Source organism: Rattus norvegicus, chromosome 20, assembly GCF_021556685.1.
Source record: "Rattus norvegicus strain SHRSP/BbbUtx chromosome 20, alternate assembly SHRSP_T2T, whole genome shotgun sequence".
Taxonomy (NCBI): Eukaryota; Metazoa; Chordata; class Mammalia; order Rodentia; family Muridae; genus Rattus; species Rattus norvegicus.
The window spans coordinates 7,819,100-7,832,497 of record NC_141553.1 but is presented as its reverse complement, the minus strand read 5'-3'; the positions used below and the strand labels follow the sequence as shown (position 1 = coordinate 7,832,497).

The 13,398-nt window shown below is 49.7% G+C and overlaps 1 protein-coding gene across 17 annotated transcripts in view; it reads left to right on the top strand.

Moving 5' to 3' along the window:
• Nucleotides 1–13,398, top strand: part of Stk38 (serine/threonine kinase 38) — a 56,891-nt gene that overhangs the window by 40,199 nt on the left and 3,294 nt on the right. For 14 of the 17 annotated variants that reach the window (XM_087597660.1, NM_001398991.1, XM_087597664.1 and 11 more), the window contains 7 exon segments: nucleotides 4,160–4,283; nucleotides 6,142–6,296; nucleotides 8,559–8,661; nucleotides 10,039–10,100; nucleotides 11,733–11,850; nucleotides 12,913–13,036; nucleotides 13,192–13,287. In XM_087597660.1, the coding sequence (XP_087453786.1) occupies nucleotides 4,160–4,283; nucleotides 6,142–6,296; nucleotides 8,559–8,661; nucleotides 10,039–10,100; nucleotides 11,733–11,850; nucleotides 12,913–13,036; nucleotides 13,192–13,287 (782 nt within the window). 17 annotated transcript variants of the gene reach the window in all.

Sequence of the window (13,398 nt, the reverse complement as noted above, 5' to 3'; positions counted from 1 at the left end):
AGAGACTGTCCCCACATTTAGTGCTCTCTGCCACCTCAGAGGACTTCTTCATGATGTCTTTCCTGTCTACAGTCAAGTGCTTCTTCAAAATTGTGTGGTTTGGGGGCTGGAGAGACAGCTGAATGGTTAATGAACTAACCAACCGACTGCTGTCCCATAGGACCTGGATGGAATCCCTAGCACCGTATGGTAGGGTAGCTAGCACCCTATGGTAGGGTAGCTCAGAATGGTCTAGGACTCCAGTTCAGGGAATGGGGCACCCTCTGCTGGCCTCTGTGGGCAGTGCGTGCACATGGTACCCAGACTATGCATGGACGCAAACCAACATGACAAGTATTAAGTCTTTTTTTCTTCTATTTTAATGGGACGCCTTGAATTCTTTTTTTCTTTTCTTCTTTTGTTTTTTTGAGATGGTTTCTTAGTGTAACCAACCCTGACTGTCTTGGACTTGCTTTGTAGACTAGGCTGGCCTCGAACTTAGATCTATCTGCCTCTGTCTCCCGAGTCTTGGGATTAAAGGCATGTACCACCATGCCCAGCTAAGCCTTGGACTATTATTTTTTTTAAAGATTTGTTTATTTATTATGTATACAATGTTCTGTCTGCATGTATGCCTGCACTCCAGAAGTGGGCACCACATCTCATTACAGATGGTTGTAAGCCAGCCACATGGTTGCTGGGAATTGAACTCAGGGCCTCTGGAAGAGCAGCCAGTGCCCTTTAACGGCTGAGCTGTCTCCAGCCCAAGCCTTTGATTCTTAATTGCAGTTGAAAGCAGGTTTTAGCAAGTCCACAGCTGTTGTAGCTTATGCAAACACCAACTGACTCAGAGTGCACTACGGCCTGTGTGCTGCCTAGAGGGCAGGGTATGGTGTGGGTAGATGCTCAGGCACTGATGGAGAGCAGTTACCTCATGGAGGAAGATAATGTCCGTGTTGTTAGTAGGGTATTCGCGGGTTATGAGTGAGTTTACTATATGTACTTTCTATAATTTTAGACAACACGTACAACTCCTGTAAATTCGTTATCTGTCACGAGAGTTAGGAAGTGGGGCTGCTGAGGGCTCAGACTGTGAAGGTGCTTGACATGAGGTTTTCTCATGCAGAGTGGAAGGAAAGAATGACTTAGTCCTGGGAGCTGTCTTCTGACCTCCACTTACATGTACACGCATGTACATACATGTACACACATGTATACAAAACAAAATAGTTAGAAAAGAGTGTGGTGGCACACCTTTTTTTTTTCTTCAAAGATTTATTTATTTATTTATTTTATGTATGTGAGTACACCATTGCTGTCTTCAGACACACCAGAAGAGGGCATCAGATCCCCTTATAGTTGGCTGTGAGCCATCATGTGGTTGCTGGGAATTGAACTCATGACCTCTGGAAGAACAGTCGGTGCTCTTAACCTCTGAGCCATCTCTCCAGCCCCCAGCACACCCTTTAGTTCCAGCACTGGTGAGGAGGACGGGAAGGGGAATAGGAGGACTGGGAGGGGGTCACATTTAGGATGTAAAGAAATAAAGTAATTAATAAAAAATTTTAAAGAGAAGGAAAAGATAAGGCGTGAGCATGAGCTAGTGCCGGACATTCTCTGGTGAGGGCGATGACGCACCACTGCAGAGCGACAGGACTGACTGTGGCAGCTTTCTCGGTGCCATAGATGTTACCAACAGGGAAGAGACCCTCTGCTGTGAGCCGCACCTCTGGCTCTGTATTTGGCTGATTCTGCTTCTATACCTTAAGGCTTCGGGCTGCCATGTCGGCCTCAGGATCGAAGGAGAGGTAGAGACTCACAGTGGTTAGCTTTCCTCTTGATAAACAGGAAATGTATAGTCTCCATTCTGCCCTCCAAGTTGAGTGACAAGTGGTCACACTAGTGTCTTCTCTTCTCCTTGGATCCCTGTAGTCGGTAGGGCCCCAGGAGAGCAGAGGCCACAGTCCTCTGGCCTCAGTGACACACTCGTGGACGCAGCCGCAGACGAGCAGGAGGAGGCAGTCAGTCCCACAGGCTTCTCTTCTGTGGAGCAGGTGGAGGCAGGCATTTGACCGGCCCTGTGGTTTCACAGCACTGGTCCCTCCTGGGCCGTCACAAGTATCAGCCAACCCTGACACCATCAGAGTTCCCTGTGAATGGAGACCAACTCAGATGTATAAGCGGATCATACCTTCAAGCCCCACAGAGCTTGGGAGAATAGGCAGGTTAGACATAGGTCAGGAGACAGTAGTTTGTGTCCCCAGGGGAAGAATGGCAGCGTCTGTGGCCCTGCTGAAGACGTCCCAATAGAGCAGGCAGTGTAGGAGAACCAGACGGCCAGCTCATGTCCTCAGAGGTCTTTGACTTTGGAGCTTGCTACAGGCCTGGACTGGGGTCTCTCTTTTTTATTTAAAGTGTATTTAATATACATGAATGCTCTATTTTCATGTACACCTGCAGGCCAGAAGAGGGCATCAAATCACATTCACAGATGGTTGTGAGCCACCATGTGGTTGCTGGGAATTGAACTCAGGTTCCCTGGAAGAATAACTACTGCTCTTAACCTCTGAGCCATCTCTCCAGGACTGAGGTTTTTTTTTTTTTTTTTTTTTTTTTTAAGATTTATTCATTTATTTTATGCATGAGTACACTGTAGTTGTCTTCAACACACCAGAAGAGAGCATCCAATCCCATTACAGATGGTTGTGAGCCACCATGTGGGTGCTGGGATTTGAACTCAGGACCTCTGGAAGAGCAGTCGGTGTTCTTAGCCGCTGAGCCACCTCTCCAGCCCCAGGACTGAGTCTTAATGAGCTTAGATTTGATTCACTCCATCTTTGGATCTTGTGACACTTGAAAGGAACAAGAGTGTAATTTGTACATCTGCAATGATGTTTTAGTTACTATTCCATATTTTAAATAATGTTGGTTTGATGAAATGGTCACCATTTTTGAGACGGTGTCATAGAGCTATGGCAGGCTGCAGACGTGCTCTGCAGAGGAGGATAACCCTGCTCTCCTGATCCTCCTACCTGCACCTCTCCAGTGCTAGACCTGCAGGCACGCACTGCCCCCTCGCCCTCCCAGTTTACACGGTGCTGGTGATCCAACCCAGGGCTTCATGCGTGCCATGTAAGCTCTTTTCCAGCTGAGCCGCACCCTCCCATAAAGCGGTCTGTTTTAACAAAGCGACTCCACCAGTTCTCTCAGGCTGCCTATAGCAGCCCTCTAGGTGTTGCAGCAAATGCAGAAAGGGAGAAACGCCATGATTTTGAATCTTTTTTTTTTTTTTTTGGTTCTTTTTTTCGGAGCTGGGGACCGAACCCAGGGCCTTGCGCTTCCTAGGTAAGCGCTCTACCACTGAGCTAAATCCCCAGTCCCATGATTTTGAATCTTTAACCGAGTAAAACCTTTTGTTTTCATACTGTAGTGTAGTGCACAGCAGTGAGCTGCAGCTAGAGTGCTGTGGCAGTGTGGTGGCCTAGACGTGTTGTTCAGGGCTCTATTTTGATTGAGTTACATAACATGAGCACTTGTGCAGACTCCTAACGTAGGGAACAAGGTCCTGGGTTCCACCTCAGACATTGCAAAATGAAACCAGCAAAACAGAAACCTCAGACAGAGACCAGTTCACTAACTAGCGCTGCCTGCGGTGGGATTGCTAGGGTCTCACTTGGGGCCTGCTTACCCACCTGATGACTGGACAGAGAGAGGGCTGGGGACACTGCTGGAGTGCCTGCCTAACTGCGGGGCAGTGCTCCACCGCATTAGCCTGGGTGGTCCGTGCCTGCAGTCTCTCATCTGGAGGTGGAAGCAGAGGGTCTGAAGGAAGAGTTCAAAGCCAGCGTGGAGTACACGGGTCTCTGCCTTGAAAATGAGGAAACTTAAAAATAATAATATGTTTATATAAAAAGATGGTAATTTTAACTAATCAGAGGTTAACTTCGTAGTGCTGCCACAGTTGTGTTGGGTTGAAACCATTCGTTTCAGCAGCTTTAAAAGCCTTTGTTACCAGGTTTCTGTCACTGAATCCTTCAGGTTGAATGTCTGTCAGGCTGGTCAGTGTGTGCTAGCAGAACCTTTGCTTATCAAGTAAACCCTCGGAACAGTGTTTAAATGTGTAGATGTGCGGCTTACCGCAGAGCAAGTCTTGTCATTAATCGAATGCATGTACCTCCAGGTTGGCCACATCCGTGCGGAGCGTGACATTCTAGTGGAGGCAGACAGTTTGTGGGTTGTGAGAATGTTCTATAGTTTTCAGGATAAGCTAAACCTCTACCTAATCATGGAGTTCCTGCCTGGAGGTAATTACTTCACACCAAAGGTCCATTTCCCTTTGTTCTGTGGTCTCTCTCTCACATCAACAACGAACCCTCCTTTCTACTCTAACTGTGCTCCCAGAATCGCTTTCCGTGTCTGTTCTAGGCCCATGAAGGAGGGCAGTGGCCAGCCTTGTGCTGCCTGCCCGCCTCTCTGCTGAAGCCGTAGCATTTTTGCTTCAGCGTTTTTGGTTTCTTTCTCTGTGGGTTGTCAGAGTGACTCCCTCTTCACCCACATTAATATCTAGAGTCCACCTCTCCTCTGGGAGCTGTCCAGCCTAGACAGGTGAGCCCGAGCAGGGCTCCCGTCAGTTTTGGGGACAGTGTCTTTCCTGAGGAATCACTGAACTCCGAGCAGACAGGAGGTAGCTCCTGTCTTGGTTTTTAACAAAGCAAATGTAATTAATCAGAGCATACTATATTGTCTTGTGACGCCCCTTAAGTTAGACCCAGGGTCACCCGTGAAGACTGCAGCGTGGAGTCGGCTGGTTTCTCTCTAGCGCTTAGGTAGAGAGTAGGGAGCAGCTTGGCTACCAGCTCCTTCCATGTGTCTCGCCAGCCATTACTGCAGCTCTTCCTGAGCTCCTCATGTCCCTGGGACCATGCCCTTTGTGTTTGCCGATGCTGGCCTGCAGAGCCCTAAGACCAAGGGCCCTGAGCTGTCCCATCCCCTGGGCAGACACACAAGGGAGGCTGATGGCTGCCCTCCTTGGCCGGGAAGGCTGCAGTGACCTTAGGGTTGGCCTCCCCGCTGCCCCCGGCCTCAAGGTCTCCCAGGAGTGCTGAGCACTCGCAGCCTTCAAGTCTTATGCTTTTCTTTAGTTAATACTTTTAACTTTTGTCCAAGGGAAACATTTTTGCCAAGAATCCCCCCCCCCCCAAAAAAAAATGAGTGAGCGGCTGTCAGAGGGCAGCAGGGGGCGCTAGCGGCCTCTCTTCCTCGCTTTCTGCTCTAAATAAGTAGCTTCCTTCACATGAGGTGGAAACTGAACCATCTGTTTGTCTTAGCTTTTTAGCTACTTTACATATTTTCTTTGCTTTTGTTCGACTGCTGAATTTTAGAATATAAATCTTCCTCTCTTGCTTTATGACCCTGGTATTGAGCTTTAAATGTTCACCTTGCAGGAAACCAAGGAGTTTGTCAGTAGATGAAAAGTTCTCTGAGGACAGTGGTGTCCCCTTAAACTTCGGGAAGAAGGTGTCAGGAGAAGGCCCTGGAGGTCTTGGGAGCTGGCAGGGTCCTCACCTGTCAGGCAGCTAAATTCCAGTGGAGAAGCGGGCTGAGCACTTGTGACCTCCTCATGTTAGTGGGGAGCATTGTTTAAATCTCCCTAAATATTTACATTTTATTCGGCATTTCATTCTAAGACAGCAGTTCAGCCTGTGTGGAATTGCCATTTGCCTCTAGACATAGGCAACTTCACAGAGACTTGAGCAAACGTAAAAGTCACGCAGATTTCCCCCGATCCCCAATACTGTCCTAAGCAAATATGCTTTATAACTGTGGAGAAGTCCTCACTTCTCTAAAGAGGAAGAGCAAAATGAAAGCCTGGTGTCATCACCTACCTCAGGTGCGAGAGTGTGCGCTTTTACCCTTCCCACGTTAGAGACTTGTTGCTGTTTCCTCCCATGGTAACGCTGTAGATCACTCTGGGGGACAGCACAGCTGGGCATAGTGGGCTTAAATTGCAGATAATGAAGATGTATCTGATAACTGGTTCTTAATCATATTCCGTGTGTGTGTGTGTGCGCGTGTGTGTGTGTGTGCGCATGCGTGTGTGCATGCATGTGTGTGGGCGTGTATTGTGTGTGTGGTGGTGGCTCTGTATCTTTCTGCTTCCAGGGGACATGATGACTTTATTGATGAAGAAAGATACTCTGACAGAAGAGGAGACTCAGTTCTACATAGCAGAGACAGTGTTAGCCATAGACTCCATTCACCAGCTGGGGTTCATCCACAGAGATATCAAGCCAGACAACCTTCTCTTGGACAGCAAGGTACGTGGGCACGCATCATGGGAACCCCTGGCTGTAACGCCTGCTCTGACTCCCCCTGACTCCGAACTGTGATTCTGTAATTTAATCAAATGCTCTTAAAAGAACAGGCACGATTTGAGTTTCAGCATTGAGGAGGCAGAGTCAGGCATCTACACAGGGAGATCTATGGCAGACAAGGTTACACAGTGAGACTCTGTCTGGAGAAAGTTAAGCCAGGCATAGTATGGCGACAGGTGCCCGTGCTCCTACCACTTGGGAGGCAGAGGTAGAGGGCTAGGAATTCCAAATCCAACTTGAGTTACAGGAGACTTGTGTGCACACAACACAAATGCAACCAGGTCAGTCCTGTAATACTGCAGGGGTGGCCATCTTCCCTGTGTATCTGAAGCTGCATGGCTGGGGCAGCAGCCAGCGGCCATCCTCTACCGAAGCACCCGGGAGAAGGCGGCAGCAAAGTCCACCACAAGGCAGGGTGCCGTGTGCACCCTGCTCCTCGAGGAGCCCCAGCCTCTCTGCAGCCTTCATTGCCTCCCCTCAGTGATACAAGCAGTGCCGTTCCTGAGCCCAGGGAAGAGGCCGTGCTGCTGGCCACACTGTGTTAACTGGGCATGTGCGTTCACTGTTCGCTAGTGAAAGGATGGGTGTAGTAGTGATATCGTAAATAATTCCCACTGTGGGATCCCTACCCACCTCTGGTTTTCACTGAGTGAAAGCCATACCCACAGCCTTTATATTTTAATTTGCCTTCTGCTGCACAGTAGCTGTGCCCTCCATGCTGTTAGACTCTACCTCCCACCGATGACTCCGAGTTACTGCTTTCCAGTTCCAGCTGGGCTGCTCTCGACCCATTGGGCAGCCCTGAGCCTCACTCTCCTGGTCCCCTTACTTAATGACGGCTCTGCTTCTCTCCTGCACACAGCTCCCTTTCCTCCTCCCCGTGCCTCCCCCTGACTGACACACACACACACACACACACACACACACACACACACATACACATACACACACACACACACACACACACCAGCTTTTGGCTTCTTTATTTACCAGTCAGGTTCCCAGAAGCTTCGTGCAGAGCCCTCTTGCAGCCTGCTGTGGGGATCCATCAGCATCCGATCACAAGCAGCTGCATGGGTGCGGTTGCTTCATGTCCTTCAGCTCCACAGTTGTAAAGTGTTTCACTTGTAACCACAAGTTCTTGTTTGTAATGAAAGTGTCCTGTTCCAGTGCCATAGTGCTGCCCGCCTGCCTGCCTTCCTCCTTTCCCTCCCGCCCCTCCCTCCCCTCCCCCCTCCCTCCCCTCTTAGAGACAGGGTTTCTCTGTGTAGCCTGGGTATTCTAGAACTTGCTCTGAACACCACCTTCCAAAAGAAAAATCTGCCAGCCTCTGCCGTCTGAATGCTGGGATCAGAGGCGCGCACCGCTGTTGGTTTTGGTGACTTTCTGGGCGTCTTTGAAAGGCCCAAGGCTCTCGTCTTTACGTGGAAACCTCACTGCTATGTCATGAGGGCAGGAGCTCGTCAGACGGTACCTCCTGTCAGCTGTTCTGCTGTGCAAGGTGCCGGGTGCACGCCTGTGATCTCAGCACTGAGGAGTGGGCATGGGGGTCTCTGGGGCTGGTGCCCAGCCAGCCAGCCTAAACAGGCAAGTCCCAAGCCAGTGAAGGAAGAGGGGAGACGGCCGAACGTGACGCTGCATATGGTTCCATCTTGTACACATATGAACATGTCGGTCTGAGGCCTGTTTTTATTTTTATTTTTTTTGCATAATTAATGCATAATATATGCTAGTAAAAAAAAGGTTTATTAGAGTTTTGGTTGAAGGGTTTTTTTGTTTTTGTTTTGGGGTTGGTTGGTTTGTTTTTGGTTTTGTTTTGAGACAGGTCTCACTATGTAGACCAGGCTGGCTGGCCTAAATCAACCTGCCTCTGTCTCCAGTGCTGGGATTAAAGGTAGGGGCTACCATGTCTGGCTTCAGTGTTGCTTCCTCTGTGGAGCCCTGGCTGTCATGGAAACTCTCTGTAGACCAGGATGGCCTCGAATTCAGATCTCCTCGCCTCTGCCTCCTAAGTGCTGGGATTAAAGAGACGGGCCACACACTGAGCTGGAACCCCGTTTTACGTTTGTGGCCATGTGTTCTTCCTGGTAGTAACCTAGGTGGTAGCAGTCTGTTGGCAGGAGGTTCACAGAAGCTGGAGGATACAGTGTCTGCCTGTCCAAGAGTGTCTGTCCACACATCACCTCATTTCTCCTTTCCTCACAGGGCCATGTGAAACTTTCCGACTTTGGCCTTTGCACAGGCTTGAAAAAAGCCCACAGGACTGAGTTTTATAGGAACCTGAACCACAGCCTGCCCAGTGATTTCAGTAAGTCCAACAGTGCGCCACGCTGCCTGCCCTGCTCTTTTTTTTTTTTTTTTTTTTTTTTTTTTTTTTTTTTTTTTTGGTTCTTTTTTCGGAGCTGGGGACAGAACCCAGGGCCTTGTGCTTCCTAGGCAAGCGCTCTACCACTGAGCTAAATCCCCAGCCCTGGCTGCCCTGTTCTTAACCTGGGGACCAACCACACAGGAAACCTGAGAGCCCCCAGCAGTTACAGAAGAGACCCATACTTCCCTGTGTCCCGTGCTGTCTGCCCAGGCGAGATGAGTGCTTCTACTTCTGCCAGCGCAGGTAGAGGACAGAACTGTGCTCGCAAGGTGCTGGGCTGGCTAAGACGACAGGTCTTAGGACTGCTCCAGACGAGGTTTACTCCAGTGTTGTCTTTCTGCTTGAGCAGTGACAGAACACAGGAAAGCATGAAGACCGGAGTTTGATTCTAGGATGCATATAAAAGCCTGGCATGTAGGGAGGTGCATGGCTGTGATCTCAGCACTGAGGAGGTGAGCACAGGGGATCCCTGGGGTTAGTGCCCAGCCAGCCCAGCCTAAACAGGCAAGTCCCAAGCCAGTGAAAGAAGAGAGAAAAAGAAAGGTGGATGGCGTCTAAGAAATGCTGCAGGAGCTCTGGCCCCACCTGCACAGACATGAGCACAGGAAGCTCAGTTCATCCTAGAAAACCCACAGTGCACCCCAATCCTGGGAGTCTGCTTACTGCTCTTGGATCTTTGATGACTTTTAGAAATTGTGTGTTGTAGGTCTGTATGCTTGGATGGAGCCCATCCACACAGATTCAGGTTGGTTGGTCTAGATTTCTGGAATGCCACAAACCAGGTCCAAATAAGTGTGAAAAGTGAACCTAGAGACGTAGGAGGGGGATGAGGGAGAACAGAAAGGACGCGGTGTAGCTTGGTAGTACACTGCTGGCCTAGCATGCAGAAGGCCCTGCCCACCTTCACCAGTACCATTACCAAAACCAAAACAAACAGCAAAGCCCGTAAATAAACGTACAGTTGGCAAACATTTGTGCTTCTTCCCCTGCAGTGTTGCTAAGGCCTGGCTGTCCTCTCTCCCTGTAGGAGCCACATAAGCTGTTCACAGTCCACTGTGACTCTAAGCTGCTGGGCTTAAAGCGTATGTGAGTGAGCTGATTGGCTGTGCGTGTGTTTTATGTCGTTGCATTGAGATAGGCTCTCTGTGTATCCCAGGCTGGCCTGAAACTCACAGAGATCTGCCTTCCCCTGCCTCCCACTGCCATGCCTCGCCTTACCCAGAGTGTTTAATGGGTGTATGGTATGACTGGTACCAGGGCCCCACAGAATAAACATTCCTTTATGCGTTGTGATTAGGACTTGATCTCTACTTTCAGCTTTTCAGAATATGAATTCTAAAAGGAAAGCAGAGACCTGGAAAAGAAACAGACGCCAGCTCGTAAGTAATACGGAGGCTTCAGAAATACTGCAAACCGGTCTGAGGGGGTTTTAAAAAGAATGCTAATGGCGTAGGGCTGTAGCTCAGTAATAGTTGCTTGCCTGGCATGCCGTGATATAACGTCTCCTATAGCACAGGCTGGCCTGAGACTCATGATCGAGCTGAGGCTGGCTTTGCAAACGCCCTCCCCAGTGCTCTGGTCTACCGGTGAACTAGGATTGTGGATCTGCCGCCATGCTCACCTTCAGGCTCCGGCTCTCAGCCTTAAAATACTGATCCTCCCTGGCAAGTCAGGACTCCTGTTCATCTGCCTTCTTGCCTTCTCTTACTGTGCGGTAGAAAAGTACTTGGTAGTCAGAACCGGAGAGGGGAATTAAAATTTTTTGTACATGTTTGACTCTGCACACATCCAAAATTATACCCCATAGGCTTGAAAGTAAATAAGTAGTTCATTCCCTTTACCGTGACAGTATGTGGAAGCTATTCAGTAGGGTACAGTCAGCCCTGAATTGTTATGTCTAAGAAAACTTGAGTCTTACTTCTTTTGTGTGTGCGCATGCATCTGTGTGTGTTGTCAGAAGGCAACGTGTAGGACTCCTTCTAACTTAGGGTTCGAGGAGCTCAAACCTGGTCATCAGTCTTGGTGGCAAGTGCTTTTACCAGTTGAGCCATCTTGCTGGACCAAAACTCCTATGCATGTGTGTGAGCATAGGGTCTCCAGGAAGGAGTTGCAGATGTTTGTGAGCCTCTGTGTGGGTTCTGGAAATTAAATCCAGGTCCTCTGCAAGCGCAGCCAGTATTCTTACCCACTGAGCTGTCTCTCTGGCCAGAGCAACATTTATTATTTTTCTTAGATTCATTTATATATTTTATGCATATGAGCACACTGTAGCTGTCTTCTGACACACCAGAAGAGGGCATCAGATCCCATTACAGATAGTTGTGAGCCACCATGTGGTTGCTGGGAATTGAACTCAGGACCTCTGGGAGGGCAGTCAATGCTCTTAACCACTGAGCCATCTCTCCAGCCCCCAAACATTCATTCTTAGTAGATGATGTGTTGGTTTGTTCATATATGAAGACTAAACATGAGCTGTACCTTGTAAGGGTGGCACAGGTGTATTGTGTAGAAAGGACAGCACTTTGCTCGTCGCATACACAGTAACAGCATGGCAGATCGGAGTGCCGTGGGCACATTGCCTGGTAACGTGCTGACTTAGACTTTGAGGGTGTTTATTAACTTGTCTCAGCAGTAAGGAGACAGTTTGAAGCAGGGCCTGTCGTCTCCAGACTGGGCTGCTCCCTTCTTAGTTTCCAGGGCTTGAATGACGGGTGGACGTCACCTGTCACCTGCAGCATTGGCTCAATGTCCCTTCAGACATCTGAGCAGAATGGGGGAGGCTCATTCAGGTGAGAGCCTGGTTCCTAGTAGGGGCTTAGTCATGTACAGTGTGTGAGAAGGGGTCTTGTGCCTCATTAACAAGGCTTTAATGTTCATTCTGGAAAGTGCTGTCACAGAGAAGTTTGTATTGGGCTTGGGCTGTCCTGCTATATAGTTTGGGGCGCCCCGATGGAGCTGAATTTAGGCGCTCACTCCTGGCCCGGCCTCCCTAATGTGTGCACCTATTTCAGGCCTTCTCTACAGTGGGCACCCCTGACTACATTGCTCCGGAGGTGTTCATGCAGACAGGGTACAACAAGCTCTGCGATTGGTGGTCCCTCGGGGTGATCATGTATGAGATGCTCATCGGTAAGCTCCACTTCCCGTGCACCCGTTACCCTGCTGCTGCACTAAAGTACATGGAGGCGAGCTGGGTGCTTGGCTCACTTCCATTGGGGTGAAGTTCCTTCATGGACAGCTCCCTCAAATGGTTCCCAGTGCACTCACAGGCTCCCTGACAACTTGTGTCGCCTGTGCTAGTCATTCATTAAGACTAAACTCGTCTGTTCCCTCATTCTCTCCACCTGGCTCCTAACCATTCTCACTTATTAAGCACCTTTTGTGTACAAAGAACTTAACCACTGCAGTGTGTGTGTCTCTTAGCTTATGAGCTGCGGCTTGCTTCCTCTCTTGAGGCGCTGAGAGCATGGAGACTTTCATCCCCCTTGTATTTGGATGGTGTCTCTGTTAGGGACACATCTGCGGCACAGCTCTGTGTCACTGAGCACTAGTAAAGGGTCTGTGATGATGGTGGGTTTGGAGTCACTTGTCAGATGATCCGGGAGACACTGGACATGGGTGTTCTCATGTGACGGACAGGCTGGTGACACATAGGAAAGCAAGTGAAGCAAGTGTTTATCCTCTTGCCTGGACTTCCCGGAAGAGCTGTGATGGTCTCTTTTTTTTTTTTTTTTTTTCCGGAGCTGGGGACCGAACCCAGGGCCTTGTGCTTGCTAGGCAAGCGCTCTACCACTGAGCTAAATCCCAACCCCAATGGTCTCTTTGAGATGCTTGCTTTTAGCTCACTCAGCTTGCTGGGCACGTTATCCCTAAGAGGAAGTCTCTACAGTAGGGACCCTTTTAACCATGTTGTCCCTTTGTCTCTTCTGTCGTGTTGACTCCCACACCACAACACCGCTTCCGTCCCTGCTCTCCCCAGTCTCCGCTGTCAGCTGACTTTCCAGTTGTCTCTCTAGTGTATCAGAGGTACAGCTCTCCACTTTTGAAAAAAGTGAAAAACGGGTTTAGCTGTTTTCTGGGCTGAGTGGAACTCCCCCTGCACGGGGAAGGAGTGGACATTTGGAGGTCAGGCTGCTGTTAGAGATGGACCATACCGAGAACTCCTCCGTCAGACCCACACTTCCCTTACAGGCTACCCACCATTCTGCTCCGAGACCCCTCAAGAGACGTACAAGAAGGTGATGAACTGGAAGGAAACTTTGACCTTTCCCCCGGAAGTTCCTGTCTCCGAGAAAGCCAAGGGCCTGATTCTGAGGTAGCAGAGTCCTCCGTGCGCGGCCCTGCGTGGGGTGAACCCTCGGGCTCTTGCTTCCCTCTCTAGGTTTGGGGGTCGTGGGAAGAGCATGCGGGAGCTTAGCTGTTCCTTTTTCTAAAGGAACTGGAGTGTGCTGAAAAGCCTGTTTTTTCCAGGTTCTGCTGTGAATGGGAACATAGAATCGGAGCCCCTGGAGTCGAGGAAATAAAAAGTAACCCCTTCTTTGAAGGTGTTGACTGGGAGCATATCAGGTACCCACACTGCGGTCCCGTGTTGAGTGTGTGCGTGCCGTGGGCGAGCGAGGGCCGGAGCACACCTTGGTGCACGTCGTCCTTTCCTTCTAACTGTCACGGGGTTCTGGG